General features: G+C 46.3%; 2 protein-coding genes across 4 annotated transcripts in view; one reads left to right on the top strand and one right to left on the bottom strand.

The window, feature by feature from the left end:
* Positions 1–21,928, bottom strand: part of DOCK2 (dedicator of cytokinesis 2) — a 419,924-nt gene that overhangs the window by 75,265 nt on the left and 322,731 nt on the right. The window contains exons 28-30 of the mRNA XM_058282039.1: positions 19,035–19,133; positions 16,452–16,546; positions 5,895–5,973 (exon numbers count right to left, since the gene is read on the bottom strand). Of these exons, the coding sequence (XP_058138022.1) occupies positions 5,895–5,973; positions 16,452–16,546; positions 19,035–19,133 (273 nt within the window). The remainder of the gene's footprint in view (positions 1–5,894; positions 5,974–16,451; positions 16,547–19,034; positions 19,134–21,928) is intronic.
* Positions 20,666–21,928, top strand: part of INSYN2B (inhibitory synaptic factor family member 2B) — a 103,656-nt gene continuing 102,393 nt past the window's right edge. Inside the window, exon 1 of one of the 3 annotated variants that reach the window (XM_004460204.4) lies at positions 20,666–21,425. The gene's annotated coding sequence lies outside the window, so the exon portion shown is untranslated. The remainder of the gene's footprint in view (positions 21,426–21,928) is intronic. The other 2 variants (XM_058282047.2, XM_058282055.2) reach the window with 2 other exon arrangements.

Here is a 21,928-nt window from a genome sequence, read left to right as displayed (position 1 = left end):
GGTTTGAATATCACTTCTATCACTTAAGAGCTGGGTCACCTTCTGCTAGCTACTTGACCTCTCTGAGCCTCATAATTCTCAACTGTAAAATGGGAAAAATAATGGTCCCACAATAAAGGATTGTTGTTAAGTGCCAGATGGAATCATTCAAGCATGAAGGCATCCCCTACGGTGGTTGGCACATGCCACGCGCTTATAAATGAGTAGTGGTGGGGCAGTGGGGGCGCTAGTTGTAGAGTGTTTGCTCTGTCTTCTCTGGTAGTGAGCACCACAAGCCCAAGAGCTCTGCCTTTCCTTGTTTGTGTCCCTAATGCCACACCCACCACAATGGCTTGAACACTGAATATTCATTGACTGACACACTGCTGTCAGTTGTTTCGAATGGTCCCAGATTTTTCTTTCCTCCTTGCCCCAAACAGCCCGCTGGTTTTCCTGCTAGGTGCCCAGCTCAGCCAGCTAAGAGAAGCCCCAGGGGCGTCAGCAAACCACACCAGGTCTCTTTTCCCTGGGAGAAGGGTCATCTAGTCCACCTTCCTTTCACAGACATAAGCAGTGAGGTCCAGGCAAGTTAAATGCCTACTCAGAGCCATCCTGATAGTGGATAGGAGTAGAATTGTTATTTTTAATTAATTTCAAAAGTTTATAAAACATACTCACAGGATAAAAAAAAATTAAATGGTAGAAAAGATTACATAATAAAAAGTTGTTTTCCATCCTACCTTGGACTCTAGTCTAATTCTTCAGAAGAAAATATTGTTCACAATTTCTTGGGTAAGCTCCCAGAAATTTTTTATGCATTAACAAATGTATGTATAGACATATATACATTTTTAAATGTCCCCAGTTTTTCACTTTTTTCTCTCACCAATATATCTTGAAAATGCTTCCATAGTAGCAAATACACATCTGCTTCATTCTTTTATTGCTGCATGGAATTCTGCTATAAGGATGCACTTTAATTTTAAACAATTCCCTATTTATAGACATTTAGCTCGATCCAGCTTTTTTTTTTTTTCCCCTCTAGCAGCAGTTCTGTAATCAACATCCTTGTTCACGCATCTTTATGCACGAGCAACTAGAGTTGGAATTCCTAGAGTTGGAATGGCTAAGTCACTGGGTTTATGCAGATTTTGTTGTTTGTTGTTACTGTTGTTTGTTTTGTTTTCCAGTGTTCCAATCCAATTACCAGCTCCATTATTCTGGGCAAGTTACCCTACCTCTCTGAGCCTCAGTTTCCTCATCTGGAAAATGAGGATAATAGTATCCTTCTAAAGAGGGTAGTAATAAGGACTAAACGAGAAAATTGCTGCCTTGTTAACACCACTCGGCTTTGCCGTCTCAGCTCAAACATCACTTCCTGGGATGTTCCCTAACTCACACAGACAAAAGTAGGTCCCCTGTTACTCACCCTTATTACATCCTGCTCACAGCATTTGTGACGTATTTTAAACAGCATTAATGTATTTTCTCTCTCCTCCACTGGCGTAAGCATCATGAAGTAAAGAATCTCATCTTTTAACTCACTATTGGATATCCAATATCTACTGTCATACCTGACACAGCTAGTGCTTAGTGAATATTTGCTGAATGAGCCCATTCATGAGCCAAGCACTCTTCATACAGCCTAGTTAAACCACCCCAACAAACCATGAGATTTGTACTGTTATTTCCCCCCATTTTGGAGATCAGGAAACAGGCCCAGGGAGATTAAACAATTTGCCCAAAGTCACACAGCTGTAAAACAGCAAAGTTGGCATTCGAACCCAAGTTTATGTTATTCCATATTGTGTTATTAACAACTTGCTTTTCTGCTAAAATGACTTTCTCCTTTCTTGACTTCTTTTAGCCTTTGATGTTGGTTAAAGTTTCCACAGGTTCATCTGATACCTCAACATCTTTGCAGAGAGAGCTCAAGGATTAAGTCTACAATGTTCTGACACAATGGCCTTGAATTATTGTTCACGAATAAAAACCCAGTGCATGGCACAACTGAGATGCTGTCAGTGGGCCCTCCTCCTCCAGCAGCCCCCTCCATCCTGGGATGCTGTTGACTCTGAGAGTAGAAGATTCCAGGGAGGGATTTAGATTAGGACTATCAGGCCTGAGGTCATCGCCAGGAGCCAGGGCCAGGGAAGCAGTCCCCAAGCCTATGTCCATCTTTCGGCCTCTTGTGCCACCCCATCATGAGCCTCTGCAGGGGGTGGGGGGACGGCCTGTGGGCTACTTCGGGGCTGCAATGACTGTTCCCTCTGTGTGCGTGTCTCTCTCTCACCTTTTTTGCAGTCACTGGTTGCATTTACCATTATAAAGACCAAGCTTGCCCTCATGCCTCCTCCAGTGGCTTGGAATATTCTGGAAGTTTTACATCTCACCAGGTCTCCAGTGCAGGCTTAAAAATGATCCTAAGATACTACAGTAGTTGATCCAGAAATGCTTCAAGGTCTAGGCTGGAATTAGCACACCCGGAGCCAATTAGAGCTTCCCAAGTAGGGAGAATGAGCCCAGTACCAATCAGAGAGCTGCCAAAGACAGAAACAAATTTCCCAGAGCCTAAAGACCCGACAAGGAGATTCTAATCCTGCAGCCAATCAGAACCCATCTTAGAGCTCTCTCTCCAGTGTCAGTAGGAACTAGCAAGGGCAGGCAGTGCTGGCGGAGCTAGGCAGAGCTGTTCCCCAGAATTTAACAGCACCCTGTTTCCAAGAGACAGTGCAGAAGAATAGAAAGAGCTCAGGTTTTGCAGACGGGCCTGGGGATGAGACCTAGTGTCCCCACTTAGGACCAGGCGGTCCTTAAGAGAAAAGCCAATCATTTCTGGAAGCTCAGTTTATTTACAAGCAAAATAGGTCTATCCCAACCTAACAGGGCTGTGATGAGAATAAAAGCGCCTCAAGTAGATGCCTAATAAAGGCCAGTCACCACCTCAAAACTGAACTCACAGTGTACGAGGCTTGGATGCCACGTGCTGGGCTCACAGCCTTCTCTCTCAAGACCCCAAGATCTTGGAGGGCAGCGGAAATGTTCTGCTTGTTTTCTGAATTCCTCAAAGCATAGGGCAAAAAGCTTGGACCTGTAAGAATTGCTATTAAACCAAAATCCTTGTTTACTTGCATTGAAAATCCTCTCTTGCTCTTCTCTGCCCACGCAAGTAGAAGCCCAAGCATCCTGAAGAGGCCCAGGAATGCAAATCATTTTAGCCCCGAGGCAGAAAACACCATTTTTGTCATTCCCAGGTCTTGTCAGCCACAGAGTGGCACCCACAGAGCTTCTTGCTTTCTGCCCTTTGAGTCATGAAGCCACACTTCCGGAAATGATATTGGGGATAATCTCACTGTGCCGCCCCTCCTCTGGATAGTGGCTGCCAAGGCCAGCAGCGCTCAGTGATGGATGCTGTTCCTGCTGATAGTAAATGCATAATTAATGAAACCGTAAGGAGGCAAAGAAAGTGTGTTCCAGGCAGGGTCCAGAGAACGCATCCGTTTTCACACAGGATGAGGAGAAAGTAGGAGAACAAAGATAAGGTTGAAACATGATGCTGTGGCTGGGTATTCTTAAATAAATATCTGTGGAAGTCTCGTTTCAAAAGTAGACATTTTATTTTGTAATGTTGACCACATTCCTGTTGTACAGAATCCTGTAGGTGTGATAGCCTCAGGCAATGCTCCGGTGACCAAAAAGATGCCTCCCTACTGTGCTCCTGAGCGAGGACTGACATGTGAGTTCTCAGCTCTGTTATACTCAGGGCCATGGTGCTAATAATAGCAAAAATAATAACCATTTTATGATTTTAATAAGAGCTGACATATGTATTGAATGGTTACCATGTTCCAGGCATTTTTCTAAACACTTTACCTGAATTACTTTACTTAATCCTGACAACAATCTAATGAAATGTGTACTATTACTATCCGAATTTAATGATGAAGAAATTAAAGCACAGAGAGGTGAAGCAATTTGCCAAAGGCCACACAGCTCATAAGCTCAAGCTTTCTGTGTATGAAACCCTAGCTTCTCTGTGCACCTCTTGGCAGCAGATTTTCTTTCAGAAAAATAGGCTAATGCCTTAAAAGAATGGAATGAAGGAACTGAGCCTGCGAAGTGCCCCCCTAAGACTAGGGAGGAGAGCAGGAGCCGGGAAAGCAGGTCCAAGGCTATAATTGCTTATGCTTATGCAAAGAGATGAACAGACCAGCCTGCCGTTTTATGGTCCAAACACAGCCTTACCGCTGACCCCTGAGTGTGTCGCTGAAACTGCCCCTCCAAAAGCAACAGGCTTATTAACGTCCCTAAACACCTGTGGCTGGAGCCTGAAGGCATCTGGACCACATCTGGAAAAGGACCAAATGTGTCCCTGATTCAAAAGAGGCAAAGTGACATGCTTTTCTCATGTCAAAGGTTTATAAGGAGGGGAGACCCTCTGGCCTGGACCCTGCGTGGCGGGTCAGTCCAGGGCGGTGAGGACACCGTGCCTGGGGCTGGCTGTGCAGGCTCGGGCGTCAGCCACCCCTGGGGTCCCGTCCCAACTCCACTGACGCGCCGTGTGGCTTCACGTTATCCTCGCCACCTGCCTGAGTCTTACTTCCTGCAGAAATATTAATAGCAAGAGCAGCTCTCCCGCAGGGTGGCTGTGAGGATGGAGAAAGTCAATGCCCATGAAACGCTCCCGGGGAGAGGGGGCACAGCTAAGCCATCAATCAGCGGCAGCCGCTCTTTACCGTCCGTGTGAGTGTAGATCGGTGGCCGCTTTGAGCGCGCGGCAGTGTGACAGAATCTTGTTCAAAGATAATGCTCGTCCTTTCAGTACAACAAGCGTCGAACTCCTCAGGCCCGAGGAGAGCTACTAGGAGCTGGCCCTGAGGAGGCCTATTAGGTGCTGGCCCCAGGGCCAGCGTCTGTGAGCACAGGGTCCCTGCACTCGTGAAACTTACATTCCCCTGGAGGAAAGAGGAAAACGGCAGGTGTATGGATAAACAAGGATGATGATTTCAAATTGCACTTAGTACAGCGGAGAGACTGCAGCCAGCAAATGGGGGGTATGAAATGACTGTGGGGAGGGTGGGGGCAATCGCAGAGAGGAGGCCTCCTGAGGGAGGCAGTCTTTGAAGGGATGCTGGGGAACTGTCTCATGAAGCACCTTGGCACGTTCCAGCTCTGGACAAACCCTCTGGAGGGGAAGGGTGAGGTGTGGTTAGAAGTTCACAGGTGAGCCACCTGAGGCCTGGCTGAGAGCAGGTGTAGCCTGCGGCTGCTCAGCCGGGCAGAGGCCAGGGCCCGTGGCCGCCGAACGCCTCAGGCAAGCGGGCGACAGACCCAGCTCCTTTCAGGGCTGCGTCCTGCCCCGCGGGGCTGTGCTGGACGTGGGCAGTGGCTCCACCACGGGGCTCTCACTCACGGCTCCGGCCAGGGCTGGCGGTCTGTGCTTCCCCACAAGCCTTTTGAAGGTTGGTCCTCTTGGGCCTGGACCTTCAGGAGATGGGCCCCTGCAGTGCCCCTATTCCCACCGGGCCTCGCCCCTCGGCTGAGCACCCACAGTGACTTTTGGAGGAATCAGGAAGCCACAGAGAGGTACTTAGGAGCCTTACTGTAAATCATTTCTCAGTATCCATGCCTGGCTGCTTTTCTAGGCGCCAGTGACTGGAAAAGTAAGTACACTTTTTTTAAAAGGCGGCACCCACTCTGACAATGAATGAATGCAAGTCTCCTCTTTACAATGCAAGTCTCCTCTTGACAATGAATGAATGCAAGTCACATTTGCATATGCAGTTCAGTTAATGACTATTTAATGGAGGCCCCTTCCCCCCTGCCCCCACCCCTCTGTGTAGACCCCAGAGGCGGCGCACAGCTGGCAGGGCGGTGGGAGCTGGGGCAGCCCACCAGGGGGGACCCCCACTCACCTGGAACTCGAAGTTCGTGTGTTCCAGGAACTTCTGGTTCATGGTTTCTGCGAACTTGTTGATAGCTCTCAGGAAGACCCTGGAAGAGGAGAGAGGGTCACGTAGCCATCTGGATGCGCCCCTCCCCCCCCCAGGCACCCTTCTCTCGTGCTCCAGTGCAAGGTCCCTTCTCCCTCTCAGGGAGGGACTCAAAGACCAAATGCTGACAGGGGAGGTCGGCTCACCCACATCAACACCTGCTTTCACTCCAGACTCCACGCTGGCCTTGCAAGAATTCAACAGCTGTCTGACCTCCTTTTGAAAAGTTGTATCGTTTTTATCGTCTATTTATTTTTTTAATATTACATACAGGCTTATGGCAGAAAATTCACACCATCCGGAAAAATAAAGAGAGAAATCAGCCCCTCCCCAAACCAACAACACACCTCCCAATCCCATCATCCCGAGAAAACCGTCATCGACATTTTGATGAACATAATGCTCAGATATACATGCATGAATGATATTTTAATGATATCACTTTGATGAATGAGGTCATATGATAAATGTTGTTTCACAACCTACCTCAAGCACTCAACAATAAATCGTGGCAGTCTTCCATGCCAGTGAATACAGATAAACATCACCTTTCTAATCCCTGAAGAGTGTTCCATAGTATGGATGTAACCCTATTAATCAGTCTTATTGATGGATCTTTATGTTGTTTCTCAGCTTTTTCTGGTATTACCGATTTTCTAATGACCCCCTTCTAATTACACCTTGTGCTTCTCATATTAATTTACACCTCTTCCCCAGATTTCTCCTCAGGTGGTAATACTGGTCAAACATTACACACATTCAGCATCGGGGTATCTGTGGTTAAATTGTGTTCCTTGTTAAATGCCTTCCCACCCTTCTCTTCCTCTCCTTCCTCACTGCCAAGCCCTACTAACCGGGCTTGCAGCCTCCTATCTCTTGCCCTTCACCTTAAGAGGTGAAACAGCTTCAGTCTTGTCAACCACTTACTTTGATGATGCCCTCCCCACACTGTACACAGAGTAGGTCCAAATTCTACCCCTTGGCTGTCAAAGCCCTCCATGACTGGACCCCAACTTCCCTTTCCAGGCTCATTTCTTGCTATTATCTTGTGGTTATGGTTGTCCCGTAACAAACATGGTATGCAACCATGTTTGTTCTTTGTATGGAATACCCCTCTCCTTTAACCTCTGAAAATAAAAACGTCCCCCAGCCTTCATGGTCGAGGTCCAGAGCTGCCTCCTTCCTGTGGTCTCCCACCTTCCCCCAGCCATGGGGATTTCCACCACGTCTCCATCTCAGAGCATTTGCTGCACTGTCCTCCTACCACACTTTATAGTCTAGCTATCTGTGTGCAGCCAAATCTCTTCTAGACTATGAGCTTTTCAGAGCAGGGTCTCCTGAACCTTTGCATCCCTCAAAGGATACTCATTGCAATTTCCCTTCCCAGCATTCATCACAGTCTAGGATGATTTATCTGAGTGACTCAATAATGTCTGTCTCCTCCATTAGGCTGTACTTTCCTTGGGATCAGAGGCTCCCTCTATGATCTCATCTACTCTCCCATCTACATGCCACTGACTTCCGAATTTATGTCTCTACCATGACTTCTGCCCTGAACCTCAGCCTGTATTCCTGCTCTCTGATCTGTATCCCCACATGACTGAGAGGCTTCTCAAGCTTAATATGTCAAAAGCTAAATTAACAGTAACTGCCCCACCACCACCAAATAATTCTTTCTCTAATTTTCCCATCTCGGTTAAGGATAACTCCATTCTTCCAATTGCTCAGGATAAAAAGAAAGAAAAGCAACTTTGTTATCATCCTTGACTTTTCTCTTGCACATCCAACACCTGGTCTGTCAGCAATACTTTCAAAATAGATCCAGTATTTGAGTACCTCTCATTACCCTCCTGTGACCAAATAGACCCAGGCCACCATCGTTTCCCTCCTGGAGTTCTGCAGTAGCCTCCTAAGTGCCATGTGTCCACCTGAAGCAAGTCTCCACGGTGTGTGTGTTTGTAAAATCTTAGAGGGCAGGGGCCAGATCTTGCCCATACCACTCTCTGTCATTTTTAATTAACAGTGGCAATCAATAGCCATTTGTCTAAGGAGTGGGTAGCTTGGTGAAAACATCTATTGGGCCGACCTGGGAAATGCTCTGTGATGGTTAAGTTCACGTGTCAACGTGGCCAGGTTATGGTGCCCAGTTGTTTGGTCACGCAAGCACTGGTCTGATTGTTACTGTGAGGAGAGCTTGTGGACTTAAATCATCAGTCAGTTGATTGCATCTATGGATGATTACATCTACAGTCAACACGGGAGAGTGACTTCAACAATGAGCTTAGTCTTGTCCAATCAGTTGAAGGCTTCTCCCGGGGAATTCATCAGAATTTTCATCTGAATTCCCAGCTCACAGCCCACCCTGAGGAATTCTAACTCGCCCATCCCCATAGTCACGTGAGATGATTCTTATAAAAATCTCATAATATGTACAGCTATTTCCTGTTTCCCTAGAGAACCCTGACTAACAATGTGATGGAAGACCAATCCAGGGATTGTTGATGAGAAGCTTATTGGGCAATGGCTGGGGTTGAATTCTGCTCAGAAACTTCTGAGGAACTGTATAGAATATAGATCAGAAGGGTCCCCTCCCAGGGGCAAGGAAGCTGGGCTATTTATCCAGCCTCTCACTCATTGATAGTTGTTCCTACAGGCATTGCCTGTGTGGCCCTTCAGCCTGCCCTGCGGGTGAATTGAGCATTCTCATGCAGCTAGAGACAGCCCAGATAAAGGCAGAGGTGGGAAGCCCTCAGGATGCACAGGAAACGCCCACTGAAACCACAGGTATACTTTGGGTGGGCCAAGAGTGTGGGAAGGGGACCTGTAGCGTCTGCTACATTGGGCACTGCCCATTGGGAGCTCTGTGCCAGGTCTTCCATACCACTGAAAGTACATTGAACAAGGAAGGCAGTTCATCCTGGTATTGGGATCACAAGACTTGGGCGCAAACACACACACATGCATGCACACATTCAGGTGAGGTTTCTGGCTTTGCCATTTCCCAGCCGCATTGATTGGGAACAAGTTAACATCCACCTTCAGAGTCTCAGCCTCCTCACTTGCAACAAAACCATAACAGAACCCCTTTCGCGGGGTTCCTGCAAGGTGTGATGGGCAAATGCATGGCAAGTGCTGGGCACAGTCCCTGACACACAGTGACATCAGGACCGGGGCAGCTATAGCCAGTCAGGTGCTTCATTCTTCTTCCAAAGCAAGTGCGAGAGCCAAAAGCAAAATGGACACACAGCGGTAAAAGAGCAGTCAGCAACCAGTTTTGAGGCAAGCTGATCCCTAGGAAGGCAGAAATAAAAATCCCACAAAATCTGCCACCCCATCAAGCTGTCACATAGTGAGAAGTCTGGTTTTGCTATTCTGACATGTGCTAATATGCCTTTGAAAAAATATCTGTATTTCCCCCTTAAAGATTAGTTATCTGATTCCCCAGATGGCAATGCATTGAGTGGTTGTCATATTATGTACAAACATCTTGGAATCTCTAATACAATACCAAAATGAGGGCTTTACACATTCTCAGCAGGAACAAAGCTATCAGGAGTTCCAGTAACAGTCATTATTTTGGTTGTCAGCCTTAAGCTGTCTCTGGCTCTGAAAGGCAGGGCCAATGGCCAAGAATGGATGAGCCACCTATACTGATGGTGGGGATTGGTGGTGGGTAGGGAATGGGAGTATAAAAAGTTTCCTCCCTTTCTCTGGAGCCTTCCACAGCCACTCTCCGGGAATTAAAACATCACTTAACTCTGATTTCGCATGTTTGAGTTTGGAAAGACAGGCCTTTTTTTCCTCTCTCCTTTTTTTTTTTTTAATCTTTAAAAAAATTTTTTTAATTTCTCTCCCCTTCCCTCCCCCTCCCCCCAGTTGTCTGCTCTCTGTGTCCATTCGCTGTGTGTTCTTCTATGACCACTTCTATCCTTATCAGTGGCACCGGGAATCTGTGTTTCTTTTTGTTGCATCATCTTGTTGTGTCAGCTCTCCATGTGTGCGGCACCATTCTTGGGCAGCCTGCACTTTCTTTCGCACTGGGTGGCTCTCCTTACGGGGTGCACTCCTTGTGCGTGGGGCTTCCCTACACGCGGGACACCCCTACATGGCAGGGCACTCCTTGAGCACATCAGCACTGCGCATGGGCCAGCTCCACACAGGTCAAGGAGACTCGGGGTTTGAACCCTGGACCTCCCATGTGGTAGGCAGGCGCCCTATCCATTGGGCCAAGTTCACTTTCCTCTCTCTCCTTTATAAACCCCCTTTTCTTCTTTCTCTTCCTTTGTTTAAATAATTGTACTTAAAACCTAAGCATTCACAAATGAAAACTCACTCAACTATTTCTGTTACTAACAATGAACTTGCATGGTTGAAACAAAGTTCATTATCAAATCTCAGTCTTACCCTTCTTGCATCTCATCTGTGATGTTTAGCAGACTATACAAAAACAACAATCACAGGCGCAGTTAACAAGAGCTAAATATGTGCCAGGCTCTGTGTGTCCTGCCTTCCTGCCTTCCTCTTTCTTTCCTCCTTTTTTCCTTTCTCTCTCTCTTTCTTTTTATTTCAATCATTCTTTAACTCTCTGACTCTGACATTGTCTCCATTTAGAGAGGTGGAGTTTAGGGAACTTTCCCAACATTTAGTAAACCCAGACCCAGGCTTAAAATGAAGTTTTGTTGCCTGCAGAATCTAAATACTTAACCCCTATGCTATTCTGTCTACAAGGAAATCTCTATAGTTCTGTTTAATCCAAGCTTATTAATAACAGCAGTGACAGGTATGAAGAGTTATCATTTATACGTCCTGTGCTAAGCGCTCTACAGACATTACCTTATTTAATTCTATGAACTGACGTAGGTACTAATGCTCTGCCCATTTAACAGAGGAAGAAAGCGAGCCTTGGCAAGGTCAAAATAATCTCCCCATATTCACAAAGCTAGTAAGTGGCAGAATCCAGACCTATCTCAGGTTTGTCTTTCTCCAAAGCCTTTGCCATTAATCAGTATCTCCTTCTGGTGAACTGCAAAGGGACGTGCCCCTACTCATGCCCACCACGCAGAGCCCCCTCGAGGCAGGCGGGGAGGCTGACACTTGGTTCCAGATCCTCCTGCTGCCCTGACCACAGCTGACTGGGCTTGGGGCCAGCATGTGGCTCCAGGCAGATCTCGATGGGCTGGCCAGCGGCCCGGGAGAGGCCTGACGCAAAACTCGTGCCCAGTGGGAACACCCAAGACTGGACAGTAGCATGTTAGGCAGGGCGACCTGAGAGAATGCCACAGGCCCGAAGAGGCCAGAAGCAGAGAGGCCCCAAAGAAAGGGCCCTGAGTAGAGGCACAAGCAGATGATTCCCCAAGGAGGCAGAAGCCACGCAGGTTCCCGCAGGTGCCAGCACCAGCCACGGGTCAGATTCCCACTTGTCAGTCTTCAGTGCCTTGACGTTGGGCTGGTTGCCTGATCTCTACGAATCTCAATTTTCCTCACTGTAAAATAAGCTGTGCGCAAAGATCCAATGAGATACTGTGTGGGAACCCGAGGCCCAGGCCATCGGATGCAGAAGTCCGTAATAAATGTCAATTGTCGTTGTCACAATTACCATTAATGTCCCGGTCATCTTTTAGCTCTGCAGCAGGAGGGTCCAAAGCTGGCAATACTCTGATACGCATGACAACACAGCACCAACCCACGTCCACAGATGGTATAAGGCAAATGAAAGAGGAAATAGGAGCAGCCCCTGTCCTTTCAGGTGAGACTCCCCCAGGAAATGCCTTCTGTGGGTCATGGGGTGGAGTTGATTCCACTGGTGAAACCTTGAAGATGGGAACAGAAGGGCTGGTCAGAAGAAGGGAGCTCTTATCTCTTCCCTTGAGCACCAAGAAATCCATTCTTCCAGAGCCTTTAAGCCACTTTCCTTACAACATACAAAATGTTCCATCCCTCAAGAGGGCAGAGGAAATCCGCAGATTCCAGTTCATTGTCAGGAAAGTGACCTTCTCCACATGGCCCCTGACAGTCCCAAGTCATTGAGGATTCCACAGGGATGCAGCAGGTGCTTGGGATCTGGATCAGGTAGGGAATAGGGCAACGTGGACTGGAGGAGGTGGGGACTACACACAAATGAAGGGAGGCTGGAAGAAGGGGAAGTGGGTGTTGATTTGTCAGGGCACTGGTGGAACCCCCGTGTGGGCTGCTGAGCACAGCCCTGCTCAATTTCCCATATCAGGTACCATGACCGTACCATGTGGCTGGTATGGGCCAGAGACCATTCTAGAACTTGAACTACAGCACTGATAAAGGCAGATGAGACCAGCCCAGATTTGTCTCTCGTGTGAAATATTTTGGATATCCCCAGACCATAGGAACAAGAAAAGGAAAATAATAGCTAACATTTATGGAGTGTTTGCTATGTGCCAATCACTGTTCTAACCACCTTCTACGTATTTCATTTTAGTCCCCACACAAACCCTTTGTGAGATAACTGTGATTAGCCCCATTCTGTGGTGAGGAAAACTAAGTCTAGAGTGGTCAAGTAACAACTAGTAAGTGGTGGAGGCAGAATTTGACACCAGACAGGCTACCTCCTAATTCCTCTGGGCTGGCACTGGGCTCTGATTGCAGCACTGGGTCATCTCTGGGGGGCACACTTCCTGTCTCCCAGCTAGACGGTCTGCCCCTGTGTTCTGGGACCATGACTTAAAGGGGACTGTCCCCTCCCCAGAGCCTGTGCCTGGGGTGCTCAATAAAAATATTTGTTGGTTGATTGCATTTAGAAAGGCTTTAGGGGTGTGTATAAATCCCCAAGCCCTTTCAAAATGTTGACTTCCCAGATTGAACTGCAGATGGAGGAGGAAAGAAAAGAGATGGGATCCTAAGCACAATTTGTTAATTTATAACATTGCAAAGCACTCGATCTTTTAAAAATTAGCCGTGTCATGTAAATCAGATCTTACTGAACGCTGTCTTACCGAAAAGAAAAGTGTACTAACAGGAAGTAGGTCTTGCAGGAGACATGCCACTATGTCTGCATACACAAACAGTACGCAACTGGGAAACATTCCAATCTGAAAATTCCACCCCTCCTCCAACAAACAAGTAAATAAATAAGACAAGAATCAAACATCGTAAATACTATTAGAAAAATTATAAGCACAAATGAATAGCAATAACATAAATGATAGAGGAAAGAAAGAAAGAAAGAAAGAAAGAAAGAAAGAAAGAAAGAAAGAAAGAAAGAAAGAAAGAAAGAAAGAAAGAAAGAAAGAAAGAAAGAAAGAAAGAAAGAAAGAAAGAAAGAAAGAAAGAAAGAAAGAAAGAAAGAAAGAAAGAAAGAAAGAAAGAAAGAAAGAAAGAAAGAAAGAAAGAAAGAAAGAAAGAAAGAAAGAAAGAAAGAAAGAAAGAAAGAAAGAAAGAAAGAAAGAAAGAAAGAAAGGTAGTGAAGGAGAGAGGGAAGGAAGGAAGGAAAGTTGTGCAAAGTAACCAACAACCTCATATGAATTAGTTAAGTTTGAATTGCATATTTTTGGAGATGAGACAATGGTGGTATGGGAGATATATGTCTGGGCTAAATTATGATACTTATTGTATTTGCCCAAATTATGTTCAAATCTGCTATGTATGACCTTGGGCAAGTCATTTCACTTAGGGCCTTAGGTTGCACATCCGTGCAATACAGTTAATACAAGCCTCATTATTTTACAGGACGAAGCAGTAGAGGTTAAAGGCATGGACAGTGATTAAGTGGCAATAATGAAACAGTTATCCATTCTGTGCCTCAGTTTCCACAAATACAAATGACGATTATAAGAGTTCTACAATGTAAGGTTGTTGTGAGGATTAAATGAGCTGATACACCTAAACCATTTACAACAGTGATGGATCTAGGCACTGAATAAATGTCAGCTATTACAGTATCACCCAAAACGCAAAAACAGTGAGAAAATTTCAAGTGCTTCATAAATGGAAGGGACAGTTATGGCCTGAAGATAAAGGAAATTCTACAAACTAAGCTAAGTGCCTGAAAGCGGAAAAATAACCATCTTTTCTAGTTGACATTAGAGAACATGCTTTTGCGGTGCCAGGCTAAGTTTGTTGGATTCACCAGGTGATGGTTAAGACTACATATATTGAGTTCCTCCTAGGTATCAGGCACTGAGCTAAAGAGTAAAACATTTCGTCCTCACAAAAACAAAATCTCATGGAATGAAGCCTATCATTATCCCTGTTTTAAAGATCAGGAAACTGAAGCTCGAGGAAAGCGGGGTGGTGGTGGAACCACGGAGTCACAAGCCCAGGCTGTGTTTCTAAGAATCTAACTTTTTTTTTAATGTAGAGACTTAAGTACTGGGTAGATCCTTAAGAGATACAAATGTTTCTATTTAGAAGAGATTTCCACTTTCTTAGGTATCTTAGAAAATGATATTCTAATTTAATCGTGTAAAGACACAAGGATTATTGTGGCATCTCTAGGGGCCTGTACTATAAAAGACTAAAGCCTGCAGCTAGCTGGGATTTCAGGACGGACTTCCCTGCAAAGCACTCCCACGTGGATCAGCTCGTGTTTCCTCCAGCAACGGTGTAAGTGGCCGAGAAGGGGAAGCCGCCCGCTCAGGGTTGCAGCCTCTCTGAGCGCCCATTTGCCCCCCCATTCTCCAATCCTCCTTCTGGTAACGACTCCTAGATCTCCTATTGGAGACTTACTCCCCCTGCCTCCCCGCTTGCTTCTATACTTTGCAGTTTGGGTAGAACCGATCACACATTCCCAGGCCCAAAGGTGGTCAGGAGATACAAGCCTGACCAAACAGCATTATTTCATTCTGCTGGCCTCAGAGACTTATGAGTGGGCAAGTGGCCCAAGCTGAACCATTGAGGCTTGGCTGGGGACTTTCACTGGGCCTTTTGAAGAAAAGGCTCTTTCTATTGGGGTTGCTAATCCAACAGGATGTATATCTGGAACTCCTGAAACTATTTTTTGCCACCACAAAGACAGCCTCTGCCTGAGAATGAAGTCAACAGAGAGAAAAGCAAAAGTAGAGACCGAGATTCCCTATAATACAGAGCGCCTAGGTACATCCATGCCTCAGGCTCTGGGCATATTTGGTTAGCTGAGCCAATAGACTCTCTTTTGGTCTGGGCAACTTTGAATTCAATTTCCTTAAAAGTCCTCATCAATAAGTACACCCAAAATGGATAAGGAGTTCATTGAGCACATTTCTGAATGCCAGACTCTGTACTAGGAACTAGAAAGACGGAGATAAAAATCAGACATAGTGCTTGCCCTCACGGAGCTCCTTCTCTAGTGGGGACAGCAGTCTTACAGTACAGTGGAGTCAGTGCTACAGCAAGTGAATGTATGAAAACACAGAATGTATGAAAACACTCTCTGACCAGGAGGGAGCCCTAGAAGGAGCCACACAGGGATTACATGAAGGTTTTGAAGGATGCTTCCATGCTGAGTCTGGTCTAAAAGGGAGGAGAAATATCCAGGGAGAGCCATAGTTTATGCAAAGTCACAGAGAGATGAAAAGGTCGATCACGATGAGAAGGTGAGTGTATCTAAAACAGACAGTGGAGCTGAAATGACTCCTGAGGTAGCTTCCAGCTGCTTCACATATTTTGGTAAAGTTCTAAGACACTATGGGCCAACAAGCAAGCAGTGAACGGGTCCAGAGGAAGCTGAGGAAGTGACTACTTCCACAATCCCAGATGATGGAACGTTGACATAAGGTACGACCAGCTACAAAAATAATTTTGCTCAGTGCCAAATGCAAAGCCTCCTGTTCAAAAATTATTAGGATTTTCAAGATGGCAACAGCTGAGCATGAAATCAGCCACAGAGCTCTTCTGAGGGCACAGCTCCGGGCGACTGCCCAGACCACGTGCCCATGAAGCTGGCTCTGACATAAGGGCCGGAAAGGGGCCTGCCTCGGGCCCATTATGTGGCCGGAGCCTCACTCCCACCAGCATTTTGATCATTTACGAGCCTGTGCGGTGTGGACAGGGAGACTCAGCCCAAGGCCAGCCAGGCTGACATTTTGACACTGGGCTGGTTATTCTGCTCCTGCCACAGCAGAGATGCATGGATGGAGACTTCTTTCTGCCTTGACAAATCTTTCTACCCCTTTTCCAGCCCCTAAGGCTGGTCCCCAGAGCCCTGTGGGCAGGTGTGTCTATGCTGTCACATGCCTGGGTGTGAGGCATCCAGGTGGTACAAGGACAGCTTTTCAGAGGCCGGAAAGCTCAGGCTGGAGGTGTGAGATAGAAATTCTCAGGCTGGGTCCAGCGATGCAATGATTACTACATAAATGTTCATAGCCTCCTCCCTTCCCCTTCCATGGAAGAGATAGCTGGCTTTGCCTCTTCAACTTCTCCCCTTCTTCCGCCCTCTGGGGAGATGGCTGGCTTTGCCAGATACTGCCTGGCCCTGGCGAGGTCGGCCCAGGCCCATGCGCAGTGGCTCTTTGGAAGAGGCGGGCAGCTCACCTGTTCTGAAGCATGCTCATGGCCATCCAGTCTCCAGGATACACGTTCTTCCCAATGAGGTCCTTGAACATGATGAACGTCTCCATCAAGAAGTCCTGAAACAGTCAAGCAAAATATGCCCGTCATCTTGTTTTGGAGTGACAAACTGTGCCCAGATCTCACTGGCTCTGCATTTATTTTATTTTATTTTATTTTTATTTTGCGAGTTAGGGGAGGGACAGAAGGAAGAGGCATGGTCTTTCATGCAGTGGATCTTAAACGGAAGCTGAAAGTTGGTTCCTGGGAGGCTGCTTTACAAATATAAATGGAAGGTGAATATGAAATGTGCAAGCGCTCTTAAAATAAAGCACTATTAATTCTGTCTTGGGGAGTCAAGAAGCACATGCATTCACTGATGTGGCAATTTTAAAATCATCTTTCCAAATATGTATTTGAGAAGGAAATAACCAACACTATAAGGAAGCATCTCAGGTCACTGAGCAAACAATTATTAAAATGAACATCTAATTAGCAGTATTGTAAATACAGCTAATTCGTACATCAAAAACACACACAAGGGCAGATTAGAAGAAACACAACTACAGGGATTCTCCTCCTCCCCTTTGAATAATTTCAAAAAGGACCTCAATACACCGCATCAGATTTTGCAGGGGGCCAAAATTTCTCTCCCTTCTTGGAGGACACAATTTCAAGACAAGCACAGACAGCAAAGACCAGTTCCACTGGCCCCTGGGGCCCTTCTGGGCTGGAGGAAATGTAGGTAAAATTTAAAAGCCAGAGGGAACCTGTTCACAGGTCTTTTCTTAAGCCAGCGGTTTTCAAATTATTTTACCAAACAGAATCCTGTGTTAATAGGAAATCTGACTTGGAACCCAATACATAAATACATAAAATAGATAAAAGTAGAACAGCGCTGGTTTTAAAGTGTGTTTGTGCGCGTGTGTTCCTAGCAGAGGATAGTGAGGTTGGGAGGAACATAATTTGAAAATCAGTGCTTTAAGCTAAATTGTAGAATTCTGGAAATGGGATTTCCCTCCCAGCAATCTTTGCTTCTAGGGAAAATTACCTCGGTGCTTTAGCTCCCAGTCTCCATGTCAGCAGAACGGGGATAACCTCTACTCGCAGGGTGACTGAGAATTGAAAGGACACATCCTACGATGCTTAGCACAGACCCTGTCTCACTGTGAGTGCTCGGTGATGATGAGGGCGAGTGGTATCACTCACCCGGGGAAGTGTGGAACATGTCACGGGCACATCTCCCCCCGCCCCCCCATGGGAATGGAAAAGGCCTCTGTCCTAGCTGGAAAACCTGACTTCTCAATGAGAAGATATCACATGGTGTAAGGGTTAGAGCAGAGGCTCAAGTCCTAATGCCACTCCCTGGCTACGTGGCCTTGAGCTAGCAAACTGCAGACTTGTGAAATGTGACTCCTAACATCTATGTCATGGTCATATGGTTGTATTACATAAGAAAATGAATATGTTGAATAAAGAAGAACTCCCTTTCCTTCCATAGAGGATCAAAAATTAGCAATGTGGTCTATCTCCATGTCCCGAGACACAGAGCATTTCAAGGGCGGGAGGAACCTTGGTGATTTAGGCTTCTTTTTATTTTTTTGTCTCTCCAGAAGAACAGATCGATTTCTTGGCAGTCCTAATCCAAGGCGGAGACTGTCTCACTGCTAAATGGATGGTGGAGGACATTGGCTTCCCAAGGATCCCCTTTTCATGGGCACTCACTGAGGCTGGGCTAACTCTGGTGCCCTTTGGTCCCACCAAGGAGAGTCGAGAGGGAGCCCTGGCAGCAGGACTCCCGGGCCTGGCCATAGAAAGGGGACAATGACGAAGGCTGGAGCCAGGCTGGCTGGTGGCTGGCTGGCCACACGGAGCGCAAAGGGTGCACTGTGACATCCACAGACAGCCCGGGCTGGGCTCAATCATGATGAAATCGTCTGCTGCAGAGATAAGAATCCACAGGCCACAGGCAGACAGTCCTGGAGCCAACAAATCTTGAGAGTTGGGAGAAGCACGGGGCTCAGAGGCCAACTTCCCCTAAGCACTGTTACTATAATAAAAGCAATCTTTTATTGGGAACTTAACTGCGTGACGGGCACTATGCTCTCATTTGACCCCTTAACAACTTGTGACATAAATGATATTACCCCCACCCTACTGATGGGGAACCTGAGGTTCAAGAGATGTTAACTTGCCCATGGTCACACAGTTAGCTGGTGACAAACCGTGAGCGAAAACCCGGGGCTGTGTGATGTCAACACTCATGATCTGGAGTCCCCAAATGCCCATCGTTCATCAGCAGATACTTGTTGTGGCACATCTAGACTCTGTTCCAGACATTCAGGTCTCATCTCTGATAAGGACCCGACACATGTTCCAGAAGTGAGCTTTGGAGATGGAAACGGAGATGAGAAACAGGGAATTGGGCTCACATATTTGTAAACTTAGACACGCACATACTCAAGGTCTTGTGGGAAGAGGTTAAAAGCTCCACCTTGCTCTAAACTCCTGAGAACCAAGAGTCCATGGTGTCTGCCCCACCCCACCCCTAGCCTCTTGCAGACTCACCACGAGTTCAGAGCTGGTCTGGAAGGTCTCAATGTAGAAGGAATAATGCTGGTCGCCCATCTGGTGTAAGATGGCTGTCATACAAGCCACAAAGTGACTCTGTAAGAAAGAAAGAACAGACACCATGTGTACTGGGTTGAATTGTCTCTCCCAATCGGATGGTTCAATCTCTAACACCTGGGACCCGTGAATGTGGCCTTACATGGAAACAAAGCCTTAGAGATAACCAATCAAGATGAGGGCATTCTAGATTAGGGTGGGCCCTAAGCCCAATGGCAGGGTGTCCTCATAAGAAAAGGGAAATGTGGCCACAGAAACACAGAAGAAAACTCCGTGATGGCAGAGGCAGAAATTGGAGTGACGCAGCAAGAAGCCAAGGAATGCCAAGAATTGCCTGGAGCCACCGGGTGCTGGAAGAGTCCCTAGAGCAGGGGTTCTTAGCAAGGAGTCTGTGAACTTGAGTTGAAATTAAGAACACCACCACATTATTCTTGGGACGTGTTGGTGAAGGTGTGATATATTTATTGAATAATACACAGTATAGTGTGGACTTAGTAAGGGGTCCATGGATTTCACCTGACTGGCAAAGGGGTCCGTGGAACAAAAAAGGTTAAGGACCCCTGCTCTAGAGCCTTCAGAGAGAGCGTGGCCCTGCTGACACCTTGATTTCAAAATGTTAGACTCCAGAACTGTGAGAGAATAATTTTCTGTTGTTTCAAGTGCCCAAGTTTGTGGTACTTTTGTTTTGTTTTCATTTTTTATATATAAACTTGATTTTTAAAGAAGTTTTAATATAAAAGTTACATCGAAAATGTAGGGGATTCCCATATACCTCACCACCTCCTCCTCTCACATTTTCCCCTATTAATAACATCTTACTTTAGTGTGGTACCTTTGTTACAACTGATGAACAAATATTGAAGCATTGCTAATTACCACGATCTAAAGTTTACATTATGGTTTACATTTTGCACCATACAATTTTATAGGTTTTGACAAAATGTGTAATGGCTTGAATCCGTCATTTGCAGTATCATGTGGAACAATTCCAATGTTCCAAATGTGGTGGATTTTCAAGGTTGCCCGAGGAAACAAACCAACCATGAAACAGCGGAGAGAGGACTGTGAGAGTCATCCTCTCTGTGACTTGACTTCCAGCTGGAACCCACGCCAATTGTCCCAGGTTAGGAGAGAAAGCCCCCTGCCCCGGGATGAAGAATCCCTCTTTGCCAGATCAACGTTAAAAACTTCCCAGTAAGGAAATGTCTCCACATGGCTCATTCATCTGATGAGTATTACTGAGCACCTACTATGTGTGTCATTTAAAAAGTATAATGAATAAGAGAAAAACACGCTGCACCCTCCCAGATTACAGGTTTGCAGGCTAGTTAGTGTCAGAGAAGCAGCTCTGATGGCCCCAGGAAGTCCCTTCTCGCCTTACTCCACGGAAACCACTTGGGTCCTTGAATGTTCCTGGAGCACACCTTCCAAAACGTGGCTCCCCGAAATACAGATTCTCATTTGCTTCTGGGTTCCTTTAAATGAGGGAATTCGGGGTCGCTTGCCCTCCTTGTCAGCAGGAGGTGCTACCTAATTTGTGGCTGTCCAGTGCAAAACGCAGAGCCCTTGTTAAAAAGTATTTAGAATTTCGAGATGGCAATAGCAAAGCAAGGTGCTCTTCTGTGCGACGAAGCCGGGCCTGCCTGCGGTCACCAGCCCGCTTCACACACCCTAGGTATTTAGGAAACAGGCGACGCTGGCCGGGAGCTTAGAGCTGGGACCTCAGGGAAAAAACAGCCAACGACGCTTTGTTGATGGGAACCTGCAGTTGATGGGAACCTGCAGCCTCTGCTCTGGCCTGAGCCTCCTTGGCGATGGAGGGAGTAAAGCCTCTCTCCTGCTCAGGCCCCCAGGGGGTGGTGGTGAGTTCCCAAAAATTCTTAAGTCCCTTTCAAACCAGACAGCACATCATCGCGGCAAAGTTAGCAAGGTTCCGCTTACGCCAAGAAACTATTCTTATTGTTTATACCTCCGACCAGCCTGAACGCAAGAAAAGGGAAATCCTAGAGTTTGACGGAGTGCGTGTGTGTGTATTTACATGCGTGTGCACGCGCGTTTCCTTTACTCCATCTCCCCTCTCTTCCTTAAAGAATTCCACCTGTGGCCACTAGAGGGCTTTTCTTCTCACATGGTAGCTGCTGTGCAGTTTGTTCGGCTTTTTATTTATTCCTACGTGAGCAGACCCACTACACTTCTTGCATATAAACAGTGAAAATTACAATATAAAGGACTTATTATTCCTTCTTTTGGGTAATTCTGCTGCTGGTCAAAGCCTGGCTTATTTGCCAAGGAAAGGGGGACATCCTCTGCAGGTGATTCTACCGCTTCAAGGTAAGAGATTTGTATAGGTTTTATTTTTTTGTGATCAATGATCCTCTAAGAGAAAATGCTCTCGTCTCTTTGACAACAGTTTACTTTTAAAGCTTTGGTGCTGGGGTTGTGAGCGTGTGTGTGTATGTGTGTGTGTGCGTGGTGGTGTGTGGTGGAAAATCCACCATTGTCAGAACTGCAGGCTGCCCCAAATGCACAGATACGGAATGCTGTTATTTCCAATGGCTTGATTTGAAACGGAAAGGGGGAAAAAAAGCAAAAAACAAATCTCCGAGCTCAAGTTGGCTGGTATCACCTTGAAAAGGTTGCGTTATCTTAAGCCTTGTTTAGAGGAACTTCCATGCTTCATTTAAAAAGAAAAATAGGGGGTTCTAGTCCCCTACGTAGAGAAAGTGACCATTTTATGAAAGAAACCATTATCTTTTTTATAAGGAGTTGGGCAGCATGTTATAGTTCACAGATCAATCAAAATTACTTTTCCCTGCTTGTTAATTTCTTCATTT

Source organism: Dasypus novemcinctus, chromosome 2 (genome assembly GCF_030445035.2).
Source record: "Dasypus novemcinctus isolate mDasNov1 chromosome 2, mDasNov1.1.hap2, whole genome shotgun sequence".
Taxonomy (NCBI): Eukaryota; Metazoa; Chordata; class Mammalia; order Cingulata; family Dasypodidae; genus Dasypus; species Dasypus novemcinctus.
Note: the sequence above shows the minus strand (reverse complement) of the source record. Positions and strands in the feature narration are given on the sequence as shown.